The sequence below is a fragment of the Vigna unguiculata genome, chromosome 7, assembly GCF_037176805.1.
Source record: "Vigna unguiculata cultivar grain cowpea cultivar isolate G323 ecotype 2 chromosome 7, ASM3717680v1, whole genome shotgun sequence".
NCBI lineage: Eukaryota > Viridiplantae > Streptophyta > Magnoliopsida > Fabales > Fabaceae > Vigna > Vigna unguiculata.
The window spans coordinates 40,351,857-40,369,690 of record NC_140798.1 but is presented as its reverse complement, the minus strand read 5'-3'; the positions used below and the strand labels follow the sequence as shown (position 1 = coordinate 40,369,690).

General features: G+C 32.5%; 3 protein-coding genes across 3 annotated transcripts; all 3 read left to right on the top strand.

Annotated features, from left to right (window-relative positions):
• The first annotated feature begins 1,656 nt into the window (after nt 1-1,656).
• Nucleotides 1,657-6,431, top strand: LOC114190005 (calcium-dependent protein kinase 11-like). Its single transcript, XM_028078742.2, has 7 exons — nt 1,657-2,313; nt 3,458-3,601; nt 3,717-3,869; nt 3,985-4,100; nt 4,653-4,820; nt 4,989-5,213; nt 6,179-6,431. The coding sequence occupies exons 1-7, from the start codon at nt 1,743-1,745 to the stop codon at nt 6,326-6,328; spliced, it is 1,527 nt and encodes a 508-aa protein (XP_027934543.1). The 5' UTR covers nt 1,657-1,742; the 3' UTR covers nt 6,329-6,431.
• Nucleotides 6,432-8,825: 2,394 nt separating this feature from the next.
• Nucleotides 8,826-13,526, top strand: LOC114190129 (calcium-dependent protein kinase 11-like). Its single transcript, XM_028078911.2, has 7 exons — nt 8,826-9,535; nt 10,454-10,597; nt 10,723-10,875; nt 10,994-11,109; nt 12,227-12,394; nt 12,535-12,759; nt 13,169-13,526. Exons 1-7 carry the CDS (start codon nt 8,929-8,931, stop codon nt 13,301-13,303), a joined length of 1,548 nt encoding a protein of 515 aa, XP_027934712.1. The 5' UTR covers nt 8,826-8,928; the 3' UTR covers nt 13,304-13,526.
• A 1,160-nt stretch (nt 13,527-14,686) lies between these two features.
• Nucleotides 14,687-17,834, top strand: RPL21C (Ribosomal protein L21). The gene is made up of 5 exons (XM_028078913.2): nt 14,687-15,045; nt 15,416-15,496; nt 16,451-16,552; nt 16,636-16,710; nt 17,575-17,834. The coding sequence occupies exons 1-5, from the start codon at nt 14,758-14,760 to the stop codon at nt 17,668-17,670; spliced, it is 642 nt and encodes a 213-aa protein (XP_027934714.1). The 5' UTR covers nt 14,687-14,757; the 3' UTR covers nt 17,671-17,834.

Genomic DNA, 17,834 nt, shown 5'->3' with positions numbered 1-17,834 from the left:
TAAATTGAAACAAAAAGACATATATGGGGACTAAATCGAAATCAACACAATGACATCTGATAGTGATACTGACACGTGATATTGTCACACATAGGGACTTGACACGTGGTATTTTTATTTTTTTTTTTCAAAATTTTTTTAAAAAAATTAAAGAATTAAAAAAAGAATTAAAAAAATTAAAAAAACAAAAAAAACCACATACTGACACGTGACACGTTGACTAACGGGCGTTAGTCAACTCTGTCTGAAAGGAACCTAATTGAAGCACTTTTTCAAAAGTTGGGATGCAATTGACACTTTTTTTAAACCGGGTACCTATTTGACACCCTACCCCTAAATTGAGTACTATACGACTAATTATACCTTCAAATTACAATGATATTTTGATTTATTATTTTTTATTCATTACTTTAATAAATTTTTAATTTTTTTAATATAATAATTTAGAGGTTAAAATACCTTTTTGTTCCCAATTTTCGTCAAGTTTTTTCAAATAAGTCCTAATTTTGGTTTTGTGTTCAAATAGGTCCCAGTTTTCGTTAATTTTGTTCAATTGGGTCCTTTTTTGCTAACACCGTTTAAATCATTAACGACCATGAACAATGACTGCCACGTGTCACTTCGTGGTTTTTTTGAATTTTTTTTGAATTTTTTTTTATTTTTTTATTTTTATTTTTAATTTTGTTAATTTTTTTAAAAATATACACGTGTCAACCTAGGAGTGTGCCACGTGTTACTTCGTGGTTTTTTTGAATTTTTTTCTGAATTTTTTTAAAAAAATTTTAAAATTTTGTTTAAATGTCCACGTGTCAACCCAGTAGCGTGCCATGTGTCAAAGTCAATATTCTTAATTCAATTTGGTCCCTATATTTGTTATTTTTTTTCAATTAGGTCCCAATTTTTGTTAACATTAACCAATTTGGTCCCTCTCCAAATTAAAACCAAATTTAATTTTTATATTAAAATTCATATTTTTTATTAAATATCTTTATATAATATATTAAAATTCACATCATTATAACTCTGATATAAAAATTAAATTTGGTCACATCTTCTATAGGGACCAAATTGATTAATCTTAACAAAAATTAGGACCTAATTGAACAAAAATAACAAATATAGGAACCAAATTGAATACAGAATATTGACTTTGACATGTGGCACACTACTAGATTGACACGTGGACATTTAAAAAAAAATTCAAAAAAATAAAATAAAAAATTCAAAAAAACCACAAAGTGACACGTGGCACACTCCTGGGTTGACACGTGTACATTTAAAAAAAATTAAAAAAAATTTAAAAAAAATTTAAAAATTAAAAATAAAAATAAAAAAAATTCAAAAAAACCACAAAATGACACGTGGCAGTCACTGTTCATGGCCGTTAATGATTTAAACGGTATTAGCAAAAAATGACCTAATTGAACATAATTGACGAAAATTAGGACCTATTTGAACACAACACCAAAATTAGAACTTATTTAAAAAAACTTGACAAAAATTGAAATAAAAAGGTATTTTAACCCAATTTAAAAATGTTACAATGCTCAATTAAAAGTGAATAAAAAAAAAGTTCAAAATATTATTATGCAATTGATTTTAGATTTGAGAAGCAACGTGTCAGATGAACGCTGAAAATTGTGTTTGGTTTTGGACCTTATTCAAACAAGAGCAATTATGGGCTTGACGGTTGTTACAAGACACTAAAAATGTAGCGGGAATGTAGGTATTAGTGTTGGAGAATGTCGGAGAGGGAGGAGGAAACCGGAAAAATGTCGGAAGATTTGAACGCATCATCAAAGTGCAAAAACGTGTTGCCGTACGAGACCCCGGACCTAAACGAGCACTACAGTGTGGTGGATGAGGTGCTGGGAGAAGGGCGCTTGGGCACCACCTACGTCTGCACCCACAAGGAGACAGGGAAGACTTACGCCTGCAAAACCATCCCAAAGGAGAAGCTGAGCAAAGAAGATTACGATGATGTGTGGAGGGAGATTCAGATCCTGCACCATTTGTCGGATTACCCCAACGTCGCAAGGATGCAGGGAAGCTACGAGGACAAGTTTTCGGTGCACATTGTCATGGAGCTGTGTGCTGGGGGTGAGCTTTTTGACAGGATCATTAAGAAGGGGCATTACACCGAACGAGAGGCTGCCAAGTTGATGAAGACAATTGTTGGGGTGGTGGAAGGGTGCCACGCTCATGGGGTTATTCATAGGGATCTCAAGCCTGAGAATCTCTTGTTTGATACTGTCTCCAGGAATGTCACCCTCAAGGTCGTCGGTTTTGGTCTCTCTGTCTTCTTCAAGCCAGGTTCCATTCATCTCTTATATTCAATCCAATTTTATAATGAATGCATTTGCGTGTGAGTTTCTCAATCAGAGTCATCAAATTACCTCCCATCAATGTAAGTATGTGCAGTGTTAATGCAACAGGTGAACACATATTAGCGTGAATCAACTTCAACACATTGTTGCTTTGCCCTTGGGTTTAGCTGCATGATTACCCTTGACAAGTCTTCAGTGCACAAAATTTCCAACCTCTCAGAGTAGGATTTAGAAATGTTCCCCAAATGTCTATCTATGTCTAATTTACAAAATAATGATGCATGGTTATGGTAAACATAATAACAACAGGATTAATGTAAAATTTAGAATCACAAACAATGGAATGTAGAAGAACTCATCTCTATCTATCAGAGTTTTGCGCAATGCCGTGCAGCAAAATCTATCTAATAAGACAATAATTTCATCGTTATAGAAAAATATGGTGAGCACTAAGTGAAAGTACAAGATATATCATAAACTCACTATGCTAATGTAATTAAAACTATCCATCATTTAATTAACAAAATATAATGTTTTTTTGTAAATTTTGGTGTACCAAACTCTTTCCACGATATATCTCCTGTCATAGTTGTATACATTCTGATGATCGAAAATTAGATCGTTTGGTGAACCAACCGTCTTGTTCATACATTCTTTTGAGTTAGTTTTCTGTTATAATTCAGACTAACTTGTAACTGTTTTCTGCTCCTATATGAGGGAGTGTTGAGCAACAAATAAAAGTAAGCAACTTAATGATTATTTTGCTTTCTTCATTAATTCTGAATAACTTGCAAAGAGTCCTTTCATTTCTATTTGTGTGTTTTATTTTGTCTTAAATGGGTTTAATTTGATTTACCCATTTGCAGTTCTTTCATTGTCATTGGACACAATTTGGCACTTGGTGCAAAACCATCATTTTTCATAATTAATATTATTTAACTATCTAATTCTAATTTACAAGTTTCTGATACACATTATATGTCACATTATTTTAATTTTCATCGATGTTATATAAGTTTTCCTTGGTCATTTAACCATCTCCCTGTACTTAGTATGCGTGTATGATTTATGTAAAACAAGCAACTACCGAACACACTCTTACCTTTGCCCTTTTTCTTGTTTCTTCTCAGGACAAACCTTTAGTGATATAGTAGGAACTTGCCACTATATGCCCCCTGAGGTGTTGTGCAAGCACTATGGACCAGAAGTGGACGTATGGAGCGCTGGTGTTATCCTATACATCTTACTCAGTGGGGTGCCACCTTTCTGGGCTGGTAACGATTCTAATGTTTACTGTTTATTTCTTGGACTGACTCTATATACGATTTAGTCTTCTAGTTGTTATCCTCATTGGGCCTGAATTGCTTTCACTGTTTATATTACCTTCAGAGACTGAACTAGGAATTTTCAGACGGATTATAAACGATGAGCTTCAGTTTGTTTCTGAACCGTGGCCAAGTATCTCAGAAAGTGCCAAAGAATTGATAAAGCAGATGTTGGTTAAGGACCCTATGAAAAGAATTTCTGCTCATGAAGTCTTGTGTGAGTTTCTTGAATACTACTTTTAACTGAATTTTCATGTGCTATTTGTGTATGGCAGCTTAGAATGTCATAGCTTGGTAAAAGATATAACAAGCATGGAGTCTTGTATTCTCAGGTCACCCTTGGATTGTTAATGATAGTGCTGCCCCGGACAAACCTCTGGATCCTATTGTTTTGACGCACCTAAAGCATTTTTCAACAATGAATAAACTTAAGAAGATGGCATTACGGGTATGTTTGGCTATCATTATACGCCTTACCCTTTTCTGTTTGATTTCAACAATGATATTAAATTTTTCTTGAGATTTTTGTTTACTTGTTGAATGGGATAATTTCATAACTTGTATGTGGCTTAAGAGTAGCATTTGCTTTTTAATAAGTATGGACTTCTTGATCATTTCCACATAATAATTTGTTCTGAAATTCTATAAGCCAATATATCGGATTGTAGTATAAGGGTTGTGATGATGATGAATGTATATTACATAAGAAAATAAGGGTAGCTAAATACCTATGTGATGCCAGTTAGTTATTTATTTAAAGTTATATATACAGAATTGCCATTTTCTATGAATTCATCTCTATCATAGTAGAACTTTCTCCATTTGATGGATATTTTTATCATTTGTTAGGTTTCTGTTTGTTCCAGTTAATGATTATTAAATCATTTATATATTTTCTTTGTTTCAAAATAGCAATTCATATGAACTTTATAAATTTTATATGCTCTGTCCCTTTTTTATACAGTCTGGTTGCGCTAACACATCTAAATATTGTTTTCAGGTCATTGCTGAAAGACTTTCAGAGGAAGAAATAGGTGGATTGAAAGAGTTATTTAAAGTGATTGACACAGACAACAGTGGGACAATAACTTTTGAGGAACTGAAGGAGGGTTTGAGAAGTATGGGCTCTAATCTCGTGGAATCTGAAATCAAATCCCTTATGGAGGCGGTAGGTAGATTATTTTTATTATTATTATTATTATTATTATTATTAATATTATTAATTTCAGAGAATGTGTTTTTAGTGTTATTTCAAATAAGTTCATAAAAATTCTGCTTCTAATGTGTATTTTGAGTTGGGTGATCATTCATTGCCTTCTCTTATTAACTTTGGCAGGCTGATATAGACAACAGTGGAAGTATAGACTATGGTGAATTTCTTGCTGCTACACTGCACTTGAATAAGATGGAAAGAGAGGAGAATTTGGTTGCTGCTTTTTCCTATTTTGATAAAGATGGTAGTGGCTACATCACCATTGATGAGCTTCTGCAGGCTACCAAGGATTTTGGCCTTGGCGATGTACATCTAGATGAGATGATCAGAGAGATTGATCAAGACAATGTAAGTTCCTGTAATTGTGTTTATATTTTCGCTAGTACTTGCTGATGTGATTGTTTGTTGCCAGTGTTTAGTTTCTCTAACACTTGTTGATTCCATTTTTAGTTTTACCAAAAAAATTGATGATATTACATGAACTCACTACCTGTGAAATTAATGAAATAAGTATTCGCTTTCTTGATTCTTTTAGAAGCCAGCCATCATCATTACAGATATGGGATGCTTTTGGAAAGTTAAAGTAGAATGAAATTTGTGTTTATACAAAATATGATCGTGGATTCTTAAAATTAACTCATTACAGGAATAAAAGTCCATCACCATGTCATGTGTTGGGCTGTTACTTGTGATTTGGGTTCCATGTTAAGTAATTGTGCAATACTTTTGGATGTTGCAACGAAGTAAAATTTTACCTACCTCATGTACAATTTTACATGGCTGCACTTAACAAAGTAAAGAGAAAAGGTGATCTAAGTTCTATTTCAGAAACGTTGCCGTTAGTTATATTTTCTTTATATTTGTTCTTTTCTCTGCTTTCTCATGCGAGTAATGGTTACTATGAAATGGAACTAGTTGACTCTACATGAAGTTAGAAGTAATGTATTCCTTTAATTATAACTTCAGTGTAATTTTTATTATTATTCCACTAGATGATATAATTTCCATTTGTATTTCAAAACAACATTTTATATATGATCGCCACACATTGCTTTTGTTTAAGCTCTAAGGATTATCCTGTAGAGTTATCCTTTCTTGTCATGTACTTCCGTAAGTACTCACATTGCCAACTTCTCAATATTTTAGTGGTATTCAACTATGTTTCTGTTTTTGGATCAACTTTTAAATGATAATAACGTTCTGATAGCAGGTCCTCACTGTGACTGACAGTGTTTGTTTGAAATTATCTTTGAGGCTTTTTTTTCCTTAACTTATGAGGGTTTAGGTCCTAATTGTGTATCTTTCTTTTTCAGGATGGCAGAATTGATTATTCAGAGTTTGCAGCAATGATGAAAAGGGTTGATCCGGATGTTGGTAGAAGCAGAACCATGGATGGCAATTTGAACTCCAATATTGCAGATGCTTTTGGAATGAAAAACTCTTCCTCTTTATATGCTACCTGATTTTTTTTTTTTTTTGTACAGTTAGGACCAATGATGGTAGAACAAAAGTGATAGCAAAATTTTCCTACCGCGTGGTTATAATATGTTTTATGTTTGAACTTTATTTACCTTCTGGAGCAATTGGCTTAATCTCTTTATTTCTTTAAAACATTAGGTGAAGTTGAATATGTTGACCATATATTTATATATAATGTAAATTGGTTTGAATGGTTTGCTTTCACCCAAGAAAAAAGGAAATGTTATGCTATGATTTGCGGAGCCAAGGGAAAGAAAGGATAGAGAAAAGAATGAAGAAAAATTGTTAAAAGACTATGGTTTAAGAACAGTAATGCGACAGAAAAATATCTAATAAAATGTGTTGCTGGTTGTAAGGATGGTAATTTGTGACACCAGGGATAACGATGGATTGGGAATAATAAGTCATAGCTTTTTCAGCCACCCCAAGATGATTTCAGGAGTAAGTGTATGTCCAATGTTCTTTTTAATAATAAAAATAAAATGTCTATTTGCATTCAGGAGTAAGAATAAGTGTATGTCTAATGTTCTTTTTAATAATAAAAATGAAATGTCTATTTGCATTTAGGAGTAAGGATGTATTTGGTTCAGTCCTGGAGAATTATCAATTATCTAACGTAGAAATAAGAATTAATTATTTCTCATCATAATTTTTTTATCTTTTAATTTATTTTGAAAATCAAATACATATTGACTTTAATGATTTTACGTAAGAAAATCAATTCTAATTGATTCTCCAAACACGCACTAAGTGTATGGCTTCTCAATACAATTAATATTTTGGAAGGAAGAACGAAAACATGAAGAGTAAGCAAGCATAAGAAAAAAAGAGTGAAAATAATATTAATAGTGTTAAATGAAAATAAAGTAATTCGAAAGGGAAACCAACCTCTTAACAACTTAATTATTAATGTTTTTGTTATATATATATATATATATATATATATATATATATATATATTTAAAATACTAAAATATATTATTATATTATTGAAATGAAAATGAGTAGTGAGTGCCTTTTTATTTTGAAAGATTCCAAAGTATCATTTTTTAAAATACAATAAGATCTATTATTTTTGTTAAGATTTTTTATTTATTTATACAATTCCTTCTCCAATAAAATATTTTAAAATTTTAATTTTCATTTATAACATTCCATTTAATAATGTATTACTAGTAAATAAAACATCTTATATTTGATAATTATAAAATAGTAGAGAATAACATATAATTATTCTATTATAGTTATCCTAAGAGATGTACCGAAATGGAGGAGGTATATATATAAACAAACCAAAGAAACTAAATAGGATTATAAAAGGCATAAGATTATTCCAAAAGATTATTAAAAAAAAAAAGGAATTTTAAGCTTATTATTAGGAGTGTCAAAATGAGCTGTGATCTGCGGATCAGTCTATTAACCTGTCAAAACAAGGGTAGTCCGGATGCAATTTTTAACCATTTACAACAAGAAAAAAGTTAGCACGGTTTTTTTATATTTGATAGGATTTTTTTTTATAAATTTGTTATAAAATATCGTAAAAAAAGATTTTTTCTTGTCATTTTTTCTAAGAATTTTAATTGGTAGGTAATTTCTTCAGGGATAATTATTTTTTACAAAATTATAAATTTTACAAGTATTTCCTACAAAACTTTTTTTTTAAAAAATGTATTGAGCAAAATATTTTACAAAATAATTAATAGCAATTTCTTTGAAATTATTTTTCATAACATAATTTATAAGTATTTTCAAAGAAAAACATTCAAAACCAATATACGTATTTTTAATAGTGTAAAGAGAAAACAAGGTGATTTTATGAAGGGTTTATTATAAAGATGATGGTTTTATATAGATGATTTAGTTATTATAAATCTATTTATAATTTAAACTTTTTCTTATTAAAATATTATAATATTCACTTCTTATGAAAACTACAATTACTCTTAAACTATTTTTTAGTTCATACATCATTCTTTCATCCTTTTCTAATTTTATACATCCTATTTATATTTCTTCCATGAAACGCAGTCTTAAAATTAGTTGTGATGAGATTACTTAATTTTCTGAAAAGGAATAATATTCATCCCACATTAATTTTATAAGCTTTATAAGTTCAAGCAAAGTTAGAATGAGAAAAGGAAAATATCAATTAAAATGATTAACACAAATAAAAAATTAATTTAAAGAAGTGTTGTTATTTTCTAAAATATTAGGTAAAATGATTTATAAAGAAAGCATAATGTCAACATTTACTTAACTCTGTTAACAGAGTTGAGATATAAATATGCTTTTCTTGAACCCAATATATATATATATATATATATATATATATATATATATATATATATATATATATATATTTATAAAAGTATATGATTATATTTATTTAATGAGAGTGTATTTATGATGAATGTAGGTGAGAAAATGGTTTTTGCTGCCTATAAAGCGAGGTAAAGTTAAAATTGATTTTGGTTTTGGACCTGATTCAAACGACAGGAATTATTTATGGCCGTGACAGTTGTTACAAGACACTAAAAAAGTGGCATGGTGATCGTGGGAATTCAGTTGGGTATGTACGTAACGTATGAGTGTTGGAGAGTGTTGGAGATTGATGGAGATGGAGATGGAGATGGAGGAGGAAACTGAGAAAATGTCGAAAGATGGGAGCGCATCAAAGTGCAAAAGCGTGTTGCCGCACGAGACCCCGGACCTGAAGGAGGACTACATTGTGGGGCAGAAGGTGCTGGGAAAAGGGCGCTTGGGCACAACCTACGTCTGCACCCACATGGACACAAGGAAGACTTACGCCTGCAAAACCATTCCAAAGGCCAAGCTTTTGTGCCAAGAGGAGTACGATGATGTGTGGAGGGAGATTCAGATCCTGCACCATTTGTCGGAGCACCCCAACGTGGCAAGGATACAGGGAAGCTACGAGGACAAGTTTGCGGTGCACCTTGTGATTGAGCTGTGTCGTGGGGGTGAGCTTTTCTATAGGATCACTCAGAAGGGGCATTACAGCGAGAGAGAGGCTGCCAAGTTGATGAAGACCATTGTTGGGGTGGTGGAAGGCTGCCACGCTCATGGGGTCATTCATAGGGATCTCAAGCCTGAGAATTTCTTGTTTGATACCCTCGCCAGGGATGCCACCCTCAAGGTTATCGATTTTGGTTTCTCTGTCTTCTTTAAACCAGGTTCCATTCGTCGCTTATATTCAATTCAATTTTATAATGCATGCATTTCCGTATGAATTTCTCAATCAAAGTCATCAAATTGCCTCCCATCAATGTTTGTGTAATGGAACGTAGAAGAATTCATCTCTATATATCAGCTAGAGTTTTGCGTGATGCCGTGCAGTAAAATCTATCTAATAAGACAATAATTTCATAGTTGTACAAAAATATGGTGAGTGCTAAGTGAAAGTCCAAGATATATCATAAACTCTCCGTCATCATATGCTAATCTAATTTTAAAACTATCCATCATTTAATTAACACAATATAATGATTTTTGTAAATTTCGGTGTACTAAAACTCTTTCCACGGGATATATCATGTCATAGTTGTATACATTTCGTCTGATGATCGAAAACTATATCGTTTGGTGAACCAACCTTCCTGTTCATTCATTCTTTTGAGTTAGTTTTCTGTTATAATTCAGATTATCTTGTAATTGTTTTGTGCTCCTATACGAGGGAGTGTAGAGCAACAAATAAAAGTAAGCAACTTAATGATGATTTTGCTTTCTTGATTAATTCTGAATAATTTGCAGAGAGTCCTTTCATTTCTATCTGTATTTGTTCTTTATTTTGTCTTAAATGTGTGTAATTTGCTTTATCTATTTGCTAGTTCTTTCATTGTCATTGGACACAATTTGGCACTTGGTGCAAAACCATTATTTTTCATAATTAATATTATTTAACTATCTAATTCTAATTTACAAATTTCTGACACACATTATATGGCACTTTATTTTATTTTTTATTGATGTTATATGAGTTCTCCTTGGTCATTTAACCATCTCCCTGTATTTAGTATGGGTTTATGATTTTGGTAAAACAAGCAACTACCGAACACACTCTTACCTTTGCCCTTTTTCTTGTTTCTTCTCAGGACAAACCTTTAGTGATATAGTAGGAACTTGCTACTATATGGCCCCAGAGGTGTTGCACAAACAGTCTGGACCAGAAGTGGACGTTTGGAGTGCTGGTGTTATTCTATACACCTTACTGAGAGGGCTTCCACCTTTCTGGGCAAGTAATGATCCTAATGTTTACTGTAATTCTCTTCGACTAACAACTGAATTTCTTTGTATATTATTTGATCATATGCTTGTTATCTTCTTTGTGCCTAAGTTGCATTCGATTTTTTATTTTTTTCAGAATCTGAAGCAGGAGTTTACAAACAGATTTTGCATGCAGAAGTTGATTTTACATCTCATCCGTGGCCAAGTATATCAGGAAGTGCTAAAGATTTGATAAAACAGATGTTGGATAAGGACCCCAAAAAAAGAATTTCTGCTCATGAAGTCTTATGTGAGTTTCTTGAATATTAGTTTTAACTGAATTTTCATGTCCTACTGGTGTATGGAGGCTCATTAGAATGTCATAGCTTGGTAAAAGATCTAACAAGAATGGAGTATTGTATACTCAGGTCACCCTTGGATTCTTGATGATAGTGTTGCCCCGGACAAACCTCTGGATCCTGCTGTTTTGACGCGCCTAAAGCATTTCTCAACAATGAATAAACTTAAGAAGATGGCGTTACGTGTATGTTTAATTCTCATTGTATGCCTTACCTCTTTTTGTTTGATTTCAACCATGATATTAATTTTTTCTTGAGGCTTATATTAAAAAATTTGTCGAATGAGATACCCTCTCATAACTTAATTTTGCAAAATCAATCCAAAATTTCAGACATTAATACAGGTAGTACAAAGTCAGGAGGTATATTCCAAGAGGTAGGGGTAGGAATGCATCTTCACTCTTGAAGAATCCCATTATGATAATGAGGCATGGATGAAGAGGTGAAATAATTAAAGTCTATTGAGTCTTATTTATGGTGGCAGTCATGAAGCTTTGTTTTATAAAGGGATCATATGAAGAAAAAAGATACACTCAATCTAGAGAGAGGGTCACCGCCCTAAGATGGGACAGGATTTTCTCCAGTTTTTCTGGAAAACTAATGCATTGTTATATAATGAAATACTTTTGAGACAATTTGGTGGAAATAGACACGAGGTGTCTAATCATGTAAACTCATACTTTTCGCTATTTTTCATTTATGGTGTTGTTTTGTGTATGTCTCGTACTTTGACCCTCATTAGGTGTGAGAGGAGTTCTTTCCCATCACTTCTATATGACATAAAAGTTTCATGTGCCATTTCTTGGAGGGTTAGCTAAATCTGGATGACATTTCATTTAGTTTTTAGTTTGAAAAAATATATATACTAAAGTGTTCTATGAATCCATTTCTCTCTTATATAAGAGTTTTCTGCTTTTGCTGGATATTTCTATCCATGGTAAGGTTTCTGTTTGTTCTAGCGTGATGATTAAATTCAGTTCTATGGTCTCTTTGTTTAAGCATTTCCATTCATTTTGATTTTGGGTCTTTTATAAGGACTTCTAGAAAAGAAAAGAATTAAATTATTTTCTTTATAGGTTAAAATTAGCTTGTGCACAAGTGAAAAATAAAACTGTAGAGAAGTTATTTGAGAGAGCTTCTCCAAATTAGCTTATGCATGCAGAAGTCAATTTCATTTTCTTGCTTCTTATTTTCTCTCAAGCTTGTCCAAACATAAATGATTTGTATGCTTTATCAGTTTTCTGTATAGTATTGTGTTCATATAAGTGGTGCACTTATATTTTACGTTAAAAAATTCTTCAGGTCATTGTAGAAAGACTTTCAGAGGAGGAAATAGGTGGATTAAAAGAGTTATTTAAAATGATTGACGAAGACAATAGCGGGACAATCACTTTTCAGGAACTCAAAGATGGTTTGAAAAGTGTGGGATGTGATCTCATGGAATCTGAAATTAGATCCCTTATGGAAGCGGTAGGTAGATTATGGTTAATATAGAATAGAATGTAACACAAACGGAGGTGTTATGTGAAATAGCTTCATATCTTTTTTGCTTCTTTTGTATACGTTGAACTGGGTGATCTTTAACTGCTCTCTCTTGTGCACTTTGGCAGGCTGATATAGACAACAATGGAACAATAGACTATGGTGAATTTCTGGCGGCTACAATGCACTTGAATAAGATGGAAAGAGAAGAGAATTTAGTTGCTGCTTTTTCCTATTTTGATAAAGATGGTAGTGGTTACATCACCATTGATGAGCTTCAACAGGCTTGTAAAGACTTCGGCCTTGGTGAGTTGCATCTGGATGAGATGATCAAAGAGATTGATCAAGACAATGTAAGTTCCTCTGATCCATAGTACATGCTGATGTCACTGTTGTTTGTCACTCTGCTTAGTTTAACTGAACTTCGTTGTTGAATTCATTTTAGTTTAACAATAAAATTGTTGAAATCACTTGAACACGTTATCTCTAAAATTAGTGAAAGTGAAACATGTTTCTACTTTCTTGTTTCTCTTGCAAGTCAAGCATTAGGATCAAAGACTGCATAAGGATTCCATGTTTACAACTTTTGCTATGTTTTTTAATTCTCATTTCTGCCTTCTACGTTCTGTTAATGCTTCCTTCTGAACCTTGGTCTCTCAGGTCTTTTATTTTAGCTGTCCCAAAATAAGGCTTTTCTTTCTCTGATATTTGAATGAATTTACCTAGGATACTTTTCTTTCTAAAGCAGATAACATTTTTCAGGATGGGAGAATTAATTATGGGGAGTTTGCAACAATGATGAGAAGGGGCGAACCAGGTGGTTGTAGAAGCAAAGTCATGAACAGCAATCATAAAGCTTCATTATTTCCTGGTTTAGAAGTGAAAGACTCATCCTAATATGCTTATTGAGATCTTTAGTGCCGTTAGGAAACATGATATGATAGAAGAAAAGTCATATAGCCAATTTTTCATACACATGACTATTATATATTTTACATTGAAACTCTGTATTCGGTGAAGTCAAATATACACAACATACATACAAGGTAAATTGGCTTTATGTGTTTGTGTTGAGCAAAGAGAAGGGAAATATGATGCTATTATTTTTCAAGCTACAGAATCATGTTGCCTTTAAAATCGGGAGTCCGATTCTTATCTGACTGGACTAACCTAAATTGCTTACAGAAATTTAGTTATAATAAAGTGATTTCTGTTTTGATGTTTTATTAGTGCATAATTTTTAAATTTAAATTTTTTGCTAGATTTTTTTTGTGCTGCTTTTATGTTTGTGCCTTTAAAATTATTTGATAATGTGTTTTCAAAATATACTAATGAATATTGATTTTGATTTTTAAAATGATTTGATAACATTAGATTGTTAATGCTAAGCAGCAGCACTACAAAATTAAACAGAGAATGTGGACTCCAATTTTCATATGTTAAATACTTAAACAAATTAAATATAATCTTACGATTAGTTCTTTGTAAATTTGATAATTTTACAACACTATAATTTATAATTCAATAAAAATTATGTACACACTTAGTATATTTTAATTAAATTTTGATAAAAAGAGCTTAACTGTAAGCTGAAAATATTTATATGATCTACAACTTCTTGGTAAGAATTTATTATTATTAAAACACTTTTCTATTTTTAAAACATCTCATTTTCTAATTTTTCTACAATAATAATTCATCACAAAAAAAGTATTGTTTTTTGCATCTTTTTATGTTAAAAATAACTATTTTGAATTAGGTATTATAACTGGTTTAATTCATCGATCCATGAATAATCATAAATGATCAATATTTAAAATATTACCTACAAAGTAAATTAAATGGATCTGATTTAAACCACTAGATTCACTCATTCTGACATCTATATAAAATAAAATGTGGATAACTAACATCAAATTAAGCAAAGTTAGTATAATTTTAGTTTGAACTCACTTAAGTTTGTTTTAACTGTATAAATTCTCTATAATAATTTTACTTAGACTTGAGTTCATCCTTATTTTGGCTGTTCTAATTTTAGTTAAAATAATATATAAGAATAATTAGTTTTCTGATATACGGTAGGAATATTACCTCTAAAAGGTTGAAATCTAAAAAATATCAAATTACGCAATTTTTTTTTTTGTTTCTGTGTAAGGTTTGAATGAAAGAGGTGCAGAGTGTGGCGTGCCTTATTTTCATTTTTTCAATTTCTATTGTTTAAAAAAAATAAAAGTAAACCAATTTAAAAATAATTTTTGGTGAAAATAAAAGTGAGAAAAGAAAAGGATAGGAAAGACGAGAGGATAGATAGGCCTGAGAAGAAGAGACAGAGAGAGAGAGGTCTCTCAAAAATGGCCACTGCCACCGTTTCCACTCTGTGCGCTACATTCGGAACCCATTGCACCATTTCTCACAACCCTAAACCTCTATTTTCTCAACCTTTCAATCTCAATCGTTTTCCATCTCACTCTTACAACCTCACATTCTCGCCTCGCTCACCTCTCGCACCCCTTCCCAAGTCCTCAGAATCCTCGGTGGCCCAAACCGAAACAGAAACCGGTTCGACCGAGCCAGAACCGACCCAGATTGTCTCGGCTAAGGCACCCTCATGGGAGCCCGGTCTCTTCGCAGTCATAATGGTGAGTTCTGATTAATGAATTGGGAGTAGCTTCCTTTTTCTGAAGTTGGGTATGGGATTCCATGACCCAGTGTGGAAAAGTTGCAAGCTTCGGTTTAAAATTGTTGACCCAGATAATTTTTCTGTCCAATTGCACTTGTATTCCAAGATTTGAGGCTGCTAAATGCTTTTAATTATTGCTTATATATTTTTTGGTGCTATTGTAAAGTGGCGGCCATCGATTAAAACAGTTAATTCTGGTTGTTTGGAGTGCTCTTTTTTTGTTCCACTTAAGTTTGCTGGATTGGGTAAATAGGATTCTTTTTTGGGTTTCTGCTAATATTATCTTCTGTTTAGTGTGATTCTGAACTTGTTTTTGCTGCATTGTCTAGGTTGGTTCACGCCAATATATTGTTCACCCCGGGCGAAAGCTTGTTGTTCAGAGGTTGGCAGGTGCAAATGTTAATGATAAGGTGCATAACTATGATAGCTTGTTTACTTCTTAACTTCGGCTGTTTTGGAACAATATAAAGCCTTTTTCTTACTAGGTGGAGTTTGCTACATGGATGAAATGATATTATAATATTCTATTCTGAAATTATCTCTGTAGACAAACCCCTGACTTCTCAATCCATCATGCTGATGTTGTCTGTAATTTTTCTCGGTCGGTCTCCCTCTAGCTCAAGTAATAGGAATACGCTTTAAACTCATCAGCCACAGTTTTGGATCATTCTTAAAACTCTTTCAATGCTTTTTTTTTTCTTTTTTTTTTCTGTCTTCGATTGTATGCATCCCCAGCTTACTACCTATCACTTTCTCCTCAAACATTATTGCTTTTAAAATTTCTGTGATTTGAGCGTGACGGCAGCTGGGTAATAATCACTTGAATAGTGAATATCAGAATAGTGTTTATGTATGCGCAAGTGCATGAATTACAGCATGTCATTTTTTAAGGGCAAAAGACCTTAGTATGTTATTATTATCGATGTAATTGGTAGTCTCAAGAAAATGTATCTGCACCAGACAGACAATTTATTTGTTCATTTATTATATCAAAGTTTTGGCTCTCCAAAGTACAAGATAGATATTTGGAGAATGAAGTCCATTGACTAGTGTACTCATATACATACAAAATTAAGAAAGCTCCATTTCTTTTCCTGTATGATTAATTCTCGTGACAATTTAACTGACTGTAGATTTAGGACCTATTAATGATCTGAACCATGGTTTAGGATCTATAGTTTTAAAGGTTCTGACAGAAAAGTCTGTTTAAGAAACTTGGCCTAAGCTGGGGAAATGAAGTTATTTTTAGGAGTGGTTCGGGGTGATGTTGATGCCAGCTCAAGTGATAATACTACATGAATAACTGCTGTAATTTTCAAAAGATTATTTTATTATTAGTTTAATTTAGTTGTTGGGAACCACAGATTGCCTTGCACAAAGTTTTACTGGTTGGCACTGATACATCTTGCTACATTGGGAGACCAATAGTTACAAATGCTGTGGTATATGCAACGGTAGAAGAGCAGGTACACCTTTTTCTTTTTGTTTAACTTCTCCAGATAGTATTTTTAAAAGAAATCTTCTACCTACCATTTTAATTTTAATGCAGGGTTTAGACCCCAAAGTCATTGTCTTCAAATATAAAAAGAAGAAGCACTATCGCAGAAACATTGGACACAGACAGGTACAACAGTTATGCTTTAACTTGTGCAATCAAATTATTTATCAAATATTTTTCAATTGAAATGTTGGTTTGCATGGCTTGGGAGTGGTTGGGAATTATTTATTCGTATGGGTGAATTCTCTCGTACCTTAGGGGGCTTGAAAATATGAGTCCATATGCTTTGTGTGTGTGACTGACTTCGGGTAAATTATGTTCTTGGCTAGTTATAAGCCATTGTAAGTTACAACAAGCTGTAATACATGCATGAAAATTGTTAAAACGCATTTTGCATCTTTACTTTTCAGTTGTTCTCTTCTATCTAGTTACTTTTCGCGAAGAATTGAATTCAACCAGGGAACAGAATAACAAACCCCTGCAGTTTCTTGGTCTTAATGAGATGCTATTTTTTCATATTTTGTTAACCCTGCTTTTGCTCCATTGTATTGTTGGTGTACAATAGCAATAATGAGGTTTAAACCTAGCCATCTCATGCAAACTATCACCCCACCCTCAGACAGTTTGGTGGAATGATCTGTCCGAGCTTTTGAGGAATGTAGAAGTAAAATGACAAAATTTGGTTATCATGAAAATAACATTTCATGCCTTTGGAACCATAAATTTGGGAACTAAACATCTCCTTCCATGGCAGTCATCACTTCACCATACTTTTTAAGTGGCTATAACTAATTCCACTTATTATACTGAGTGGTGCAACATTACCATGGCATTAATGTTATGGTACTTAAATCATACAGTGACTTGTCCGAAACTGAATAAAAATTAAAAATTCTTGTGACATCTCACCAAATAAAGCTTAGTTGAAAATATGATTTCGTCCCTGTGATTGAAATGCTTGACATTGTGTTGATTTTCAACATGTGACAGCCACATACACGTATACGGATAAATAGCATTATGGGCTATGAGAACTACCCAAAAGTTACTATGGACGATATCAAATCGAAGGATTCTGAATCATGAACATCTGGTGAACTGTCCCTATACTGTAGCTTCTTCATCTCCAATTTTATGCAATCATTCCGCCTTTATTAGTGTTGCTTTAATTAGAAATGTAATTGCATATTGTAATGTTGTATTATTGTAATCTCCCGTTTCCAAATACATTGCTATTTCTTTAGCTCCAA